This window comes from Phaseolus vulgaris, chromosome 3 (genome assembly GCF_051622355.1).
Source record: "Phaseolus vulgaris cultivar YP4 chromosome 3, ASM5162235v1, whole genome shotgun sequence".
NCBI lineage: Eukaryota > Viridiplantae > Streptophyta > Magnoliopsida > Fabales > Fabaceae > Phaseolus > Phaseolus vulgaris.
The window spans coordinates 53,108,902-53,124,804 of NC_143500.1; the positions used below are offsets into that span (position 1 = coordinate 53,108,902).

At 29.0% G+C, this 15,903-nt stretch overlaps 1 protein-coding gene across 8 annotated transcripts; it reads left to right on the forward strand.

Moving 5' to 3' along the window:
• The first annotated feature begins 4,447 nt into the window (after positions 1-4,447).
• On the forward strand, positions 4,448-13,767 carry LOC137808612 (WAT1-related protein At4g19185). 8 transcript variants are annotated; one of them, XR_016519344.1, is made up of 9 exons: positions 8,546-8,675; positions 8,744-8,924; positions 9,774-9,836; positions 9,938-10,054; positions 10,215-10,500; positions 10,757-10,859; positions 11,799-11,954; positions 12,747-12,898; positions 13,437-13,767. XR_016519344.1 is itself a non-coding variant. In XM_068609807.2 (8 exons), the coding sequence occupies exons 2-8, from the start codon at positions 8,779-8,781 to the stop codon at positions 13,627-13,629; spliced, it is 1,113 nt and encodes a 370-aa protein (XP_068465908.2). In that variant the 5' UTR covers positions 8,546-8,675; positions 8,744-8,778; the 3' UTR covers positions 13,630-13,767. The 8 variants fall into 8 exon arrangements, 6 of the variants coding, with proteins under 6 accessions (XP_090155983.1, XP_068465906.2, XP_068465908.2 ...); XR_016519343.1 differs by having other exon boundaries at positions 8,546-8,924; XM_068609807.2 differs by lacking the exon at positions 10,757-10,859.
• Positions 13,768-15,903: the final 2,136 nt, after the last annotated feature.

Here is a 15,903-nt window from a genome sequence, read left to right on the forward strand (position 1 = left end):
AGATATGGTGTGTCATTTCCTCCCTGTAATGTTGGAGCATTATTTGATAGACGTCTGTGAGTTATTTTTTTTTTCTTTTATCGATAAGAAAAAATAAATATGAACCAATTATTTTATAAAACAACTCCTTTTAAAAGAAAGATCATACAAACTTATCAAAAGTTGTCAACTCAAAACCATCAGGAACCATTAAAGAAAACATCATAAAATTCACATACTCAAAACTATCAGACTCTTAATAAAAAACAAACAAGTCCACAAGTTCTCAGATCAAGACATCAATCAGAAAAGAAAAAAAAATATGCTGAAACAAATTTAGTTGATAAGCAGATGAAATCTTTGGTTGAATCAAGAAAAAAAATTCAGAATCATCACTATTTTTCTTTTAAATATGTGTTTATTTATGTGTGGAATGGATGAGAAGATAATAATAACGAGGGGCAAAATCCCAGATAGCACTGCAAAAGTTTGTGAAAGTAGAACCCACAGAAACACGCGTGTGCGTTTTGTTTCATCTTGAAATGTTTCCTCCTCGGATTTTCCTTTTCCTTTTGCTGTTGGAAAGAGATTTTGGATCCTCCACCACCACCACCCATGCCCAAGGGAATGTTTTGATTTTGGCTATCATTGATCAATTAATGAATTGGTACCTATGCAAAGCAAACATGAACAACATTATTCATCACGAATCTAGGAGATGTTAACGTGCATTAATGAAATCTAGTGTGCTACCTAGGTTTTGAAAAAGAGAGGTAGAAAAAGCAAAACTTGCAAGTGATTCATAAGTGGGGGGCACATGACATGATATTTGGAATTTGGAAAGAAAAAGATTACGCAGCTTTCCATATCTTAATTCATCCCATCATTGCATTCGCAGCCCTAATGACCTATAAACACTTCAAAACCATACCATAATTCTCTACTCATTCAACTCACAATTTTAATATATCTCACTTTTTCTGATTTGATTTTGCTACTAAGATTCATTAGCTTTGTTGTGAGCAGTGCAATGTTATCTTTCCAAGATATCCATATCCCCATCCCTCATCATGTTATGGTTTTTGGGTACAATCCATATCATGTCCTACTACTATCTCAAACAAAAAACTATTAACTTCCTTTTTCTTGCTTTTCAATCCTTTTTAATGCTTCTATTCAAACTGTTTTATTGAATTACCTCAACAATCAAAATAAATTAATTTATAGACTTCCCACTTTCATTTTTAATGTGTAAATAGTTTTTGTCGTACCCGAATTTGTTGGACTAAATGATTGATAAGACAAAAAGTTACTCAGCCTTTTCGTAAAGTAAAAACTTCGTTGAATAATTAGTTAATCCAAATTAGGAACTACAAAGTATCATTAAAGACTTGTTGGGCTTGGGCTAACATCATTAAGTAGAAAGACCATATAGAAAACTATAAATAGGAAAAAATCCTTACAGTAAAAGGTAATGACTTTTATAGTTCTAAATTCACAAACACCTTAATACCCCAACTGACTTAAGCATTGATGTCTCTTTGCAGATGCCCCACTCTTCTGAAGATACTTGATAGAAAATATCCGATCTCTTATATTGTATGAACAATTTTCATCTTTATTAAGAATATAAATAGATGTACAAATTTATAATATATTTATATTTTCGATCACCATCAATTTATAAGGTAATATTTTTAACCTTCCTAGATTATTTTATAACCAAGAAGAGTGAATAAAGAAAAATAATTACTGTCAATATTTTGTTATTAATGAATTATATTATTTTTTTATAAGAAATTAAAACAATAAAAAATATAAAATTAAATCAATGACAACACATTTAACTCAAATAAAATAATAACAAAACAAAATGTTTAGTTTCATCAATATCCATATGGACAAAGAACTTATCAATTAGGGATTAAAGGAAATTCCACAATTTCTTTAAATGAGGGTTTTCTCTCAAAACATGAAGAATTTCATACTTGAATAAGGTTGATGTCATAATTGTTTTGAGAATCTATTTGCAAGTTGGAATTACTGTGTAATATACATTGGAGATTTTCCTTTCAAATCACACCATATTTTCCATAAGGATTCTATGGGATAATATTGTTGATAACATCAAAGGTGCATTTTGTTTTGTTATTTGTGTATAAAATCTATTAAGTTGATTTTGTAGATCTTTCGTACTTACTTGGTTGAGAGTGTACAATGTGTACATCAATCTTTTCAACAGAAAGACCCTCTAAACATATAAATCTAGATTTTTGGAGATTAAGTTTTAAACATGAATCATTACAAAAATCACGTAGAGTGGTTAAGATTAAACACATATACGATCCTCAAAAACCTTACAAAAATAATAATTAAATCTTACAATTTTATTTTTCTATATAATTTTCCTTTTGATCACAACGGCCCAATTTTTTAAACTTCATAAACAATTATTTTACCCATATCAAAATTGTGAGACTCATTATGAGTGTTTGGGCTTTCAGCTTTTAACATGGCATGTGAAGTGAGCTTGCAAAGGCTTATTATTGTCACACCCATTTTTGTTATTCTCTTACCCTAATTTCCCTTTATTCTAATCCTTTTCTCTTTCATTTCTTTCCTCAAAAGTCAAGTCCTTTCAAAGGATTCGGGACAAGTTTTAATATTTTTTAGTTACAAAATTATTTAAAGGATAAAAGATAATGAATACTTAATTCTTAATATATAATCTATAATATTATATTTGACTTGAATATTAGAGTGTAATTGTAGTTAGAAGAACATGAAATAATGAAATAAAAAAGGTTGGAGATGTGAAAAATCCAAATAGAACTACCTATCTGTGTAAAATATCCGATATTAATATATATATATATATATATATATATATATATTACAACTTAACTTTTAATTTATCATTTTTAACGTATGAATTTTAAAATTACTTCCATTTTACTTTTCTTAAATCTCATGTAAAAAGATTATGAAGTTGAGTCTCATGTAGTGTGAAATAAGATATTAATGGTCTAAAGAGTAAAAAAAACTAAATACTAATCATATCAATAACAAAACAAATAAATTAATTTAAAATGAGGTAAAAAATATATATTTCTATTATCGAAGATCATAATTAAAGAGATTGCTCATATAATCAATATTTTTTTTTTATATTTGTTTCTCCAATATATTAAATTTATTTTATTACAATTAAAAATAAATTTCATTACTATTATATCAATCATATATGCTACTCAATCCAAATAACATGTTTCTTTTATACTCGCAAATTTATACAATCAAATCATGTTGCTGTTTGCTATACGTACAAAAGTACTACCTTTTCGAGTGTATAAAATAGACACATTCTGTTAACAACAATGATCACTAAAGTAAAAGAAAAGAAATAAAAAAAAATCCATTATATATTTTAAGAATTTTGAATGATAGTCAACTGAAAAAGAGAACTCAATTTTATACATAAATATATAAATAAATTTGAATGATAGTCAACATAAAGTTAGGCTAGTGGGCATTACATTTATTAGCATTAATTATATTTCCATGTAAGTTCCTTATTAAATATATAATTCTTTTTAGTTTTAACTATGAATGTAAATATCAGGATATTAATTGGTATTCACTAATATCCATTAACATGTTATACTTTTTAAAATTGGAAATAAGACTATTTTAAAATAAATTTTAAACTAAATAAAACAGTAATTTTAAATTATAATATAAATAAATCCAAATAAATTATACAAATTTAATATCATTTGAATAAAAAATATAAATGTCAAAATAAAATTTTCGCTAAAATACGTAAACAAATTATTGGATGTTATGATTTTTGGCATTAACAAACATGTAACTAAAATACGTGTATATTATCAACATATATTTATGAAATTAAAAATATCCTTTTGGTCATTAATTTTACACATGGATATAGGTTTAAGTAAAAAATTGTGAACTTTAGTTTATATTTTAATTATTTTTATATGATTATATTAATAATCTATGTTGTATAGACATTGACACAGATACTGATACATAAGGAGATACGAATAATTTCTAAAATGTAAAAGTAACATAGATCTATATATTATATAATTATAAATTATATAAATTGATAATAAAGATTTATGTGTATAAATATGTTTTAATTTTTTTTAATAGAAAGATATTCAAAATGATTTGTTTCATATTTTTATAATATAATAAATTTGAATTTTTTAAAATATAATATATTTTTATAAAAGAAAATTATATCAAAATTATCAAAAATTTAATAAATACATAAAAACCGTATCCGAGGTAATAATAATACATAAAAATAAAAATGGACTAGGGAAGAAAAGTTGTTAGAGTAATTGGTGGTGCAACCGTGCAGACACGGAATTGAGCCGCCGCCTCAGCACCAGAAATGATAACATTTGTTTACTTTTATTCAATTTTTTTATTTAATTATTATTTATAGCATGCGATATTTGTGCTTCAACGGAGTTTCAAACGAGAATTTTGTAGTGATGGGAACAGTTTCAGGGAGGGAGATATGGAAAGCACACACGTCGTTGGTGATGGTGCAGCTGTTTAGCGGTGGCTATCACGTTATCTCGAAATCGGTTCTTGACGATGGCATCAACCAAATCGTCTACTGCGTCTTCCGCGATCTCATTGCCTTCCTCATTCTCGCTCCCGTCGCTTATATCCGTGAAAGGTTCTTCTCCTTCTCACTCACTTTTCTTTTATGCATTTCAACATTCAACCATGTTCTGTAACCGATTGCGCTTCATTTTTTTGCTTCCATTTTCATTTTGGACTGATCAAGAACAAGAACCAGATGATTGATTACTGATCCATTTAGTTTATTATTAGCGACACGATTTACAAATATCTTCATTCTTCTGTGCTTAAATCGATCATTAGATGTATGCATTATCATAACAGCTCTGATGATCCACTACCACGAACTTAAGTCGAATCTTTTAGACTATTCTGATACCTATTTCTATTTAAGTGGATTGTAGTTTGTATGTCATGAATAACATAGCACATTTTCTAAATAACAATGTCAATTATTTTATTATTTGTAGGTATGGTTTAATAAAATTAAGTCAATTAAGAACTCATTAATCATATATTTAACTCCATTAACGGGTGACTCAAAGTAATTAAATTCAATAAATTCAGTTCATAGCGTATTTAAATTTAGTTAGATTGAAATGTGTTTAGATTATGGTTTTTAAAATAGGTAGCAGACGGTTTTAAAATCATAATTTATGCAGGTGTTGTCTAAATTAATTAAATATAAACGTTGATTAAAGTTGTTTTCTATATAAACAGATAATTGTTGTTTGAATTATTGTCTATTCATACGTGAGCATTTATATAGAAGGAAAGCATAAGTGATGATTGTTGTTTGAACCGTCGTATATGTTTTTGTTATATATGACAAAATGTTTACATAGACAATGATTATAGTTACAAGAGTAGTTCATAGTATTTCATAGACTACGGTTTTAGTCAAAATTATCATCTATATGAGTTATTTTGTTCAATTTATTTATTACGTTTTCTTTTCTTTATTAACTTGTATTGTTTAAAACCTTGGCTAGATTCAATAATAATGCAGAAAAACTTATAAATACTTTTAAAACAGTATATAATGAATGCAAACGAAGTTATAAAGTAATGTGTAAAGTCAAAAAATTTATACACTAATTATATAAATCTTAACAACATATGATTTAACTATTTTGATCATCATCTATCATAGAGTGTTATAGAATGTTATGAAATATGTGGTTCAAGCGTTCCTCACATAGTTTGTTGATTATGAATCCAGTGGTTGAACATCTATAAAATACTATATCATGAAATAAGTTCAAATTAGTCCATAAACCACATATAGTTTTATATAAACAATTAGTGAAACATGATTACCTAGTCCTAACCTCTGTCAATTTCGGCTCTTACGATGGTTGTTAACCATTGCATTATATAGTAGTTACACTTATACCCTCCCATTTGTTTATTACACTACAATTCAATATTAATGGAAAGTTAATAATGATATTCACAAGATAGGAAATTAATATTGAAAATTACTAAAACCTTTAGGTGTGACTATGTCATCTTTTTGGACTTGGACTTTTCACTTTGTTAACCTCTCTATATGTTATATCCAGTGTATGAGCTAATTAATAAAAAACAACTTGTTAGGGTTAGGGGACATTTAAATAATATACATAGGTAAGTTAATAATGTAATTACCACTCCACTTTTTGCTTGAGGTATGTGAGTGACTTATTGTGCAATGAGAAGAACTATGTTGTAGTGTGATCATTCAGGAGATATCACAAGTAAATGTCAATGGAGTTTGCATTGAGAAAATAATTAGTATAACTTTAAATGATGAAATACTAATAATTGACAACTTAAAAATTGTACTTACTCATTAATGTAAGTGAAAAAATATAATGTATGTTTCCTCTGTAAACACTTTGTGATGTATTTTGTGATGTATGGTGATGGGCAATTGCTTATTGCACCTAATCAATTTTGACTCGCACCCAAAGAAAATTTTAAAACCCCATTCTGCCATTTTCACACATTTGATTACGGATGCCAATATTGGGAAGTGATTTTTATAGATTTTGGATTTCGAAATCCGAAAGGTCATTTTCATATTTTATTTAAGCTTCTGGATAGTCATATCCAAAAGTGAGTTATGAGTTTCGAATTTTCATATATGGAATGGTGTGGTGTAAATGGTGTTGAGGATTGAGATCCGGAATTCATTTATGTTTGCTTACGGATCTTGACATTCAGAAGGTCATTTATGCTGTCCAGATAAGCTTCCGGATGGTGAAATCCGGAAGTGACATATTAGTTCTGGGTTTGTATATCCAAAACTTTGTAGTTTGACTTACGAATATGAATATCTGAAAGACAAAAATTTTAAATCATTGAAGACAAAATGGACATTTCACGTCAATGTGTTGGGTGCAAATCTGAATTGATATGGTGTAGGAAGAATCAACCTCTTTGTGATGTGTGTATGAGTTTCAACTTTCCTATTTCCATTTGATTAATTAATTGAGATCCATAAATCCATAAACATCATATTTCTCGTCATTAATACATACTTCAAACAAATACCTACAAATATACTTAATTAAAACATAATTAATAATTTAAATTATATAAAATAAAATAATATCTTTTAAAACATGTGTATATACAAGGAGATGTGATTATTTCTTCCAAAAAAAAAACAATAATATCCCAAGCACTCTCTATCAATACAAAACCCTAACATATAATGAGAACAAAATTCCTAACATATATTGAAAATGGTAGAGTTAAAATATAAAAATATAAGGAGAATTTGCAAATATGGCTTCAACCTTGAGCCTACTAGTCTAGCTATGTTTCTGCAACAATCTCTACGTATTTTCCTTTCAACTATTAACCACTTTTTCAAAAAATGTAGGATTAGTCTTTTCTATTTCTTTCTCCTCGTTTAAGAACTATTACAAGATTATTGCAAAAATTATATATAGAATAATTTTCTAGTAATCAGTTATTCTTTTCTAGAAACTTCCGTTTTATAAGTGAAGAAGCTTTTACACTTTAATACACTCGAATATTCTCATTTAAGATCCAATAAACTTTGGATTAGAATTCTTCTCTTGAATTTTTAGATCACAAAGAATAATGATGTTTTATTATAAGATCTTATGTCCATAAACATATTCGTGGAAGAATGACAATAGCTTCCTATCAAATACAATATATATATTTTTTAATTTTTTAATTTTTTATTTGCTAATATTTATATAAATAGGATGGTTTCAAATTTTTTATTCACAGTATTTTTAATTTTCTTTTTCTCTTATATTCTTTGTATCTCATAATCTCTTCCTGAAGCCAATTTTATTTACTTTCACTATTTTTATTTATTTCTTATTACTCCGAGAATCAAATCAAAATCCATTCAATTCTTATTTTAAATTTATGTTAATCTCTTATTAATTTAAATTCTTAAAACTTCCCACATTTATTATTTTAGTAATGTACTTTTCATTAACTTATAGCTTTATATTGTCATAATTCTACAATTTTTGTTGTTTGTAGCATTTTAAATAAAATCTAATTACTTAATTATTTATTTTTAAATTGTATCATTAAAAAATATTTTCCAAAATAATAGTATAAAAAAAATCTTACGTTTATATTTCATTTATTCTATAAATACAATAATTATAACTTATTAAATGAATTACTAATGAAATGTAAAATTTTAGAGTTTTTTATTTACTCATTTAAGAATCCTAAGAGAAATACTCAATTGGAGAGTGGTTGTAATTTAATTAAAGATAATTTATTTTTGTAATTATATTTTATGGATACGTTTGCATAATTTTAATAAATATTTTTTTCTTTAATAAATATCATAATAAAGTAATAATTATTATACAGTTAATTTTTATTTTTTCATATCATAAAGAAAATTGAACACACCCCGGTTTAAATATAAAGTAAATAATAATAGAAAATTGACTTCGATAAGAACAACAGAGAAAATGGAGTTGCTTAGAGATTGGGGCTCTTTTCCTCTGGCATAAGAAATTCAACATAGTTTATTTTGAATTCAATGGTTTGAATTCAACGAAACCCCAATCTTGAAGGTGAATTGTGTCCCTCTGTAGAAAGAGTTGTAATCTAATAAATTGTAAGCTAATAATGATGGCAACAGTGTCAGGGGGTGAGATATGGAAGGCCCACACGGCCATGGCAATGGTGCAGTTATTCAACGGAGGCTATCACGTCATCACCAAAGTTGCCCTTAACGTTGGAGTCAACCAAATCGTCTTCTGCGTCTTCCGCGATATCATTGCCCTCGCCATTCTCGCTCCCCTAGCTTTTATCCGTGAAAAGTACCTTCCTTTCTCTCTCTCTCACACACACACGCTTCGAATGTTGGCGTTTATCTGAAAGGGGCAAGTGAATTGATTGCTTTGGTGTTGTTTTCAATGCGTTTTTTGCAATGCATGTATCATTGATTCGGTGTTGTACTGGTCCCCGGTTTATACTTCTGTCATCAATTCTACTTTCTTTCATTGCTTCTTATTTTGTCAGCACGATTTCTAACACAATTGCAATCTACTAGCGACTGTTGGTCAAAACTCATTGGGAATACAAACTCACCAGTGAATTTCATTAATAAGAAGTGAAACTCACAGATTTGTAATTTTTCATAAATTTTTACTAATAATAATAAAGTGTGTGTTGTTAACATTTTTATTTTCTTAGAGGTAATTTAACATATAGTTTTCCCAAATGTCAGGGTTTTTGGTGTCTCTGTGTAGGGTGTGTTTAATTGGATCAAATTATACAGTTATCTATGCCTAAAATTTAGACCTATCTTCCATCTAGAGTTATAGTTTTTAGTATGTTTCAGTAATTAACTAATAACCAAGGGTTATCATGATCGAGGTTAATTTGTTAACATCTCAAGTTTGATTCTGGAATGCTCATACTTATGGTCAATTTTTGCCTAGATGACAGCTAATTTTATGATGCTTCTTTGCTCATTTAACTGTGCTTTACTGCTATATTATATATATATATATATATATATATATATATATATATATATATATATATATATATATATATTCCAACTTAAGAAATGAAATTTTAACTTGCTACACTTTTATACCCATTTCTCATCGTCATTGCTTTACTTCTAATGCATCGTTATCCTAATCATGTCTGGTTTGTAGGCGTACACGGCCACCGATAACTAAACGCCTTCTACTGTCATTCTTCTTTCTTGGATTGACTGGGTAAGGTTCTGGATATAGTCACATATTCTCTCTATTGGTTATGCGTGAACTCTAGTGTTTTATTGAGGCAGTGGTAATTTGGCTTCTTTGTTAATGATCAGGATATTTGGCAACCATCTTTTGTTTCTTATTGGCTTAAGCTATACTAGTCCAACTTATGCTGCTGCGGTTCAGCCAGCCACTCCGGTCTTTACTTTTCTATTGGCTGTGATGATGGGGTCAGTTTCTCTCGCTTCAATTCTACATTATTTTTTGTCAATTTATCTTTTTCTAGAACACACAATTCCCCACTATTGTTGCACTGGAATTTATACATTAAGTAAATCAAGATACACCAGGACATAGAGTAATGTGCACCTGATAAACTTATTCATGCAGTACAGAAAGAGTGAACTTGCTAAGATATGAAGGTTTGGCCAAGGTTGGAGGAACTTTCTCCTGTGTTTCAGGTGCTGTACTGATGGTTTTGTACCGTGGTCCGCCATTGATAGGATATTCAGAAACAGACTTTGTATCACACAGTGAAATAAGTGCCAAAGGTCAACCAGAGCCTTCTGGATGGTTAATTGGTGGCTTACTGGATCTTGGATTTGATCAATTTCATCTGGGAGTTTTGTGCTTCATAGGGAATTGCATGTGCATGGCTGCTTTTCTAACCATCCAGGTTCTTCTCTTTTTTATATTCTTCAAATGATTGTTGACTACAAGAAGCATTAAGAAAAAAACTGGTAGTGATCACTGTCATTTCTTATCTCTATTATTAACTGATACTTATTTGTTAAGTTCCAATTCCATGCATTATACACATGTGATGTTATGCTCTCTACTAATCATAGTGGAGTGAACCAGATGGTTCATCTGGAAAACCTGTAAGTGATCCTCTAAGCCATTTATGTTTAGAGATCTGGTCCAATTTTCAGGATCAACCAGGTGAGACCCTCTTGACTTGCTTCAACCCTCTAGACCTGTTTTCATCTTATTAAGCTGCTTGCAGCAACACCAAGACAGTTGTGGAGACTGCTGGTAAGAAGTGATTCCTTGCATTGAGTACTTTGAAACTGTCGTGAAAATTGAGTTTGAACAAGAAGATCAAGCTTGGATGACAACTAAAAAAGTGGTTCTCGAAAGTAAATGAATGAATCAAAATAATAGAGCCATGGTTAAGGCTCTATTATGGATGAAATATTGGAATAGTAACATACGAACAAGAACCAACAACATTAGATTCTTCATAAACAAGAAGAATGAGTATTTATTAATTTTGTTAGAATCTTGTAAATATACTAATGGTGGATAGTATTTCACTTTTATGATAATTTGGGTGGTGGTAGGGTCAAGCATTCACAACGCCTTGTCTTGTCCTTCAAAAATGGTGATTGAATGTTCCTTGTTTCTTTTAAGAGGTAACCCCATGGGTTTCTTGGAAACGGCAGCATATGTTGTCAACAAAAATTTATACAACTAGTGCTTTTTGTACTAATCTCCTTAGCATCAACACCTTTCCGAGGCTACTACTAGCAAAATTCACCTCTATTGAAAGGAATATTCATCAATCATTCATTTAAGCTTTCAAAGTTATTACAAAATGAAATTTAAGCGAGGAATGGACATCTCGAACATGAGACTGAATATTTGTGGGTGATTTGTTAGCAGTCCGGTAACGGATGACACAATACGCCCACCAAATCTCATTAGGATAGACTCTTATACCATATTAGAAAGTAGACTTTAAGCTTAAGTCAATCTTACAAAACCGGCTTTAAGTTACATATTGGATAGTATTGAATGGATTAGTGACAAAACAAGTCACGGACAATAGTATCATTCTGATACCATGCTGAGAAGAGAAGAATTGAGAAGGAATATAATGAATTATGTGTGCTAAATTTTTTAACAATTTTATGATATTAGGTTCTATTATATGTGAAAAATGTGCTAATAATTATTGTGAAATATTTCCAGGCTCCACTGTTAAAAAAGTATCCGGCAAACCTATCTGTCACGGCATATTCATACTTCTTTGGAGCTGTTCTGATGGTAACTACATCTTTCTTTGCAACTAACGAGTCAACTGACTGGAGATTGACACAGTCCGAAACAATTGCTGTTATTTATGCTGTGAGTCACTAGAACTTCAAATCAACCTTCAATATTATGAGCCATTATTAGTTATCTATCTCTGATAATTTTAGTTCATCTTCTTTATTCAACATTTGTGTGGTTTCATTCTTGAACACCTCAAATGCCAATTTTATTTTTTTAATTGTTTGAGTATGTGGTTAAGAAAGGGCTCACAGGCTCCTATCATGAGCACTGTTACTGTTTCCTCTCTCTAGTTAGTTAGCCTAGTCAGTTGGTTAGTGTCCAAATACTCTGAACCTTGTATTCTCACTGTGTATAATACTGCTGTATCCTTAAATTCATCAAATAATAACACAATTTAGTTTTCTTCCTTAGCAAGTTTATCTTGCTTCTCTTTGAAGCTTTACAATGGAAGCATACTCACTTGTGTATTTTTTTATCAAGGCATACCAAGTTTTGCATTTGAGGAAAATGAAAAGACGTTGTTCATGCATGCAGTTTTATAAGATTTCCTTAAGATGTTGTTAGTTGTTACCGACAAAGTTAGTTTCTCAGTTAGTTAATCTGTTGTTTGGCTGTTGCCGGCTCAGCAAAGTTAGTTTCTCAGTTAGTTAAGCTGTTGTTGCCAACTCAGTATAGTTAGTTAGCCCTTCTCTGTACCCTAAATGAACTGATCTCATTGTTTATGAGGTCAGAATAGGAAATACATACACAGTTCTCAATTCAGTTTCTCAATTCAAGTATGATCTTTATATCAACTTTTAATAAATTTCTTTGGAGGATTCTTAGCATGTAAGAGTCTGACAGATGTTTCCCTTATTTGTTCAGGGATTTATCGCATCTGCCCTTAATTATGGACTGATTACATGGTGCAACAAGATCTTGGGGCCAGCCATGGTTGCTCTTTATAACCCACTTCAACCAGGAGCTTCTGCTCTCCTATCTAGAATTTTTCTTGGAACTCCAATTTACATGGGAAGGTACATCTATTACTCCTAGTTATTGATGCATTTTTTACTAGCCAACTCAACTTTTAATGCTATTTCCAAAAGGCAGCACGATATGCTTTATTTCCAGAAAAGATGCATAGTTGTCTTCAATAAGTAACTCGTCTTTATTTTCTGTGCAAAATTTGTTTAGGGTGTGATGTGTCATATTTACTTTGTTGGTGTTTGAAAAAGTTTTTACTAAGCTTATTTAAACTTATGAAATATATTTATGGTTCTTATAAACTGTTTTCAGTTGATTTCAGTAAGCTTCTTTCTGTAGTTTATTGAAATAAGTTTATGTTCTAAAAACATTTAGTAAATTTCAAGATGAAGTTTATGGCATGAGCTCTCATTTGTTAAGAACTTGTCCAACAAGAACTTGATCATGTTATATATCAGAATGCATCTGTTGTCTATAAAGCTTGTGGTGACTAGGTTTTGTACGATTCCAGAAGAGACATCCTGGAACAGTTTATTGTATTGTTTCAAGTTTCTTACTGTTTTTATTTTTCTTTATTGGTGACAACAGCATTTTAGGGGGTTCTTTGATCATTATTGGTTTGTATGCGGTTACTTGGGCGTCTTATAGAGAAAGACACGCAGCTGCTGCAGTTATTTCTCATGGCTCTCGGGTCTCTGAATCACTTATCCATGACAAGACTTCTTATAGAGTTAACATTTTTTCAGGCCCCCCCATCATGTCCCCAAAGCCTTCAGATTAACATTTGTGGATTTTCATGTAAAAAGTTGTCTCATAATTCTTTGTTCACTAGGTTACATCTTAAAATGATTTCATAAGAATTGTTTTTAACAATAAATTTAAATCACCATTAGAGGTCAAATTAGAAAGAAAAAATTATGTAAAAGAGGGGTTATTCTATTTTGTAAGAATAGGTTTATTAAAATAAGTTTAGTATGGTTAAAAATTACCCTATATTCTATAATTGAAAATCTAAAATTCAAAAAATAAATTTTGGAAATCTAAATCTAGAATAGCTTATTGTATTTTGGAAATGAAATTCTAAAATAAAATTTGAAAATCAAAATCTTATTAAACTAATTTCAGAATGCAAAAATACGTTTTAGAAAAAAAATTCAAAAAATGAAATTATTCTATAAAAATATTTTCGAAATTCAGAAAAGTGTTGACCAGTAAATAAGGATTGAGTTCGAAGTGAAATAAGGATTTTCTTTGGGCATGATTTAGAAAAACGAAGAAATATAGAGAGTAAATGAATATACAAAATTTAGAAATATAATGATCTGTGGATTTACCATCATCTCATCTGATAAATTTTTTGTTATATGGTCTGTTGAATGCAAAATGTTATTTTATTTTTTTTATAATTATTAGGTGGTAAAATGATTTTTAATTGATTAATTAGGATAAAATTATATTAAATATTTGGAGTAGTTGTCTACCAAACTAATATTTCAACAAAAAATTACATTATTTTTATGAATCTCCGAAAATATTTTCAATTTTATAAATTATTCATAGTAATTATTTTTCACAAAATGGCTGACAAATCAAAATAGATATGAGAGGTCTTAACAAAATAGATAAGACATTATAAGAAAATGAAATATGACATATCAACTTGGTCATTTATACGGGCAAAAAATACAATTATATGGAAAGCTTACTCAAGAAATTGTGAGAAAAAAATGGTTTGGTAAGTATGAGAAAGCTTGAAAGAAAAAACAAGTTCAGGAATGATATTAAACAAAAACAAAAACAGTTTATCATTTTACCTTCGATATTGAATGAGAAAAAACAATGTTCCAAAACAAAAGGAAACTGAGCTCAAAATAATGTTGCCTAAAATACCACAAATTTAAAATGGAAAATAATTAAATTAAAGAATGATATCAAAGATAAAAAAATTGAAAATAGACTGATTATTATACTTAGATCCCAAATCAAGAAACTACAATATATGAATTAAAAAGTATATTAAACAACTAAAAAATGGAAACGGGACTCATTAATTTGATAATTGCACCTTAGATCCCAAAGGAAGGGATTTTAATTTTCCAAGAAAACATAGGTAAAATGAGTTTTAGGTCAAAATAATGTTAATTAAGATACGAAGAAGCCTAAAAAATATATTGATAATAGTATTAAAGAGAAAAGGTGAAATAGATACTATGAAATTGATCATTTTACTTGAGACCCCAAATGGAAAAACAAATGTAATTTTCCAAAAGGATGAGGTAAGAGAAATTTTGGTTCAAAATACTGTTGGTTACGATATGAAAGGTTGAAAAAGAAAAAGAAATAAATTAAAGAGCAAAAATTGGAAATGGATTTTATCATTTTATCTTAAATCCTAAATGAGAAAATTATAATTTTTGTATAGAGTTGAAATTGGAACAATATATTATTTAGGTGATTATTGATAGGTCCAAAGTCCCTTGAAATGGAAGGTTTGAATGGTTGAAAAGAAACATATGATGAAAACGTTGTTTTACTCTTTCACATAATAATGCTTTGACTCAGTCTTCTGAGTCTGCGTTAAGCTTTGACAGACATATCCTTAAATTGAGACCAAAAAGACAAAGCAAAACAAGTTTGAATGTCAACATGAAATAACAACTTGTTTAAAGTCTAACGGGCCAAAATATAGTTATCAGAAGTTTAAGTTAGAACTTAGAAGATAAAAAGATAAGAAAAAAACCAAGATTTCTGTGTCCTAAAGTTGATCCAAATTTGGACCTAATAGCAATATGAATCACGTGAGATTTAAATTAAAAATTTGGTAAGAATATGAGTATTTTTTAGGCTGATTCTCCATGCACCATGCGAACGAAAAACACCTAACACACTGACGTGAAGTATTTGTTTTATCTTTACTAAAGTAAAAGAATTTCCATATTCATATTCGTAAATTAAATTATGAAGTTTTTGATATGCAAGTTTAGAATTAATATATCATTTCTAGATTTGATCATCCGAAATTTTATTTGGACAACATAAATGACCTTTCGGATGT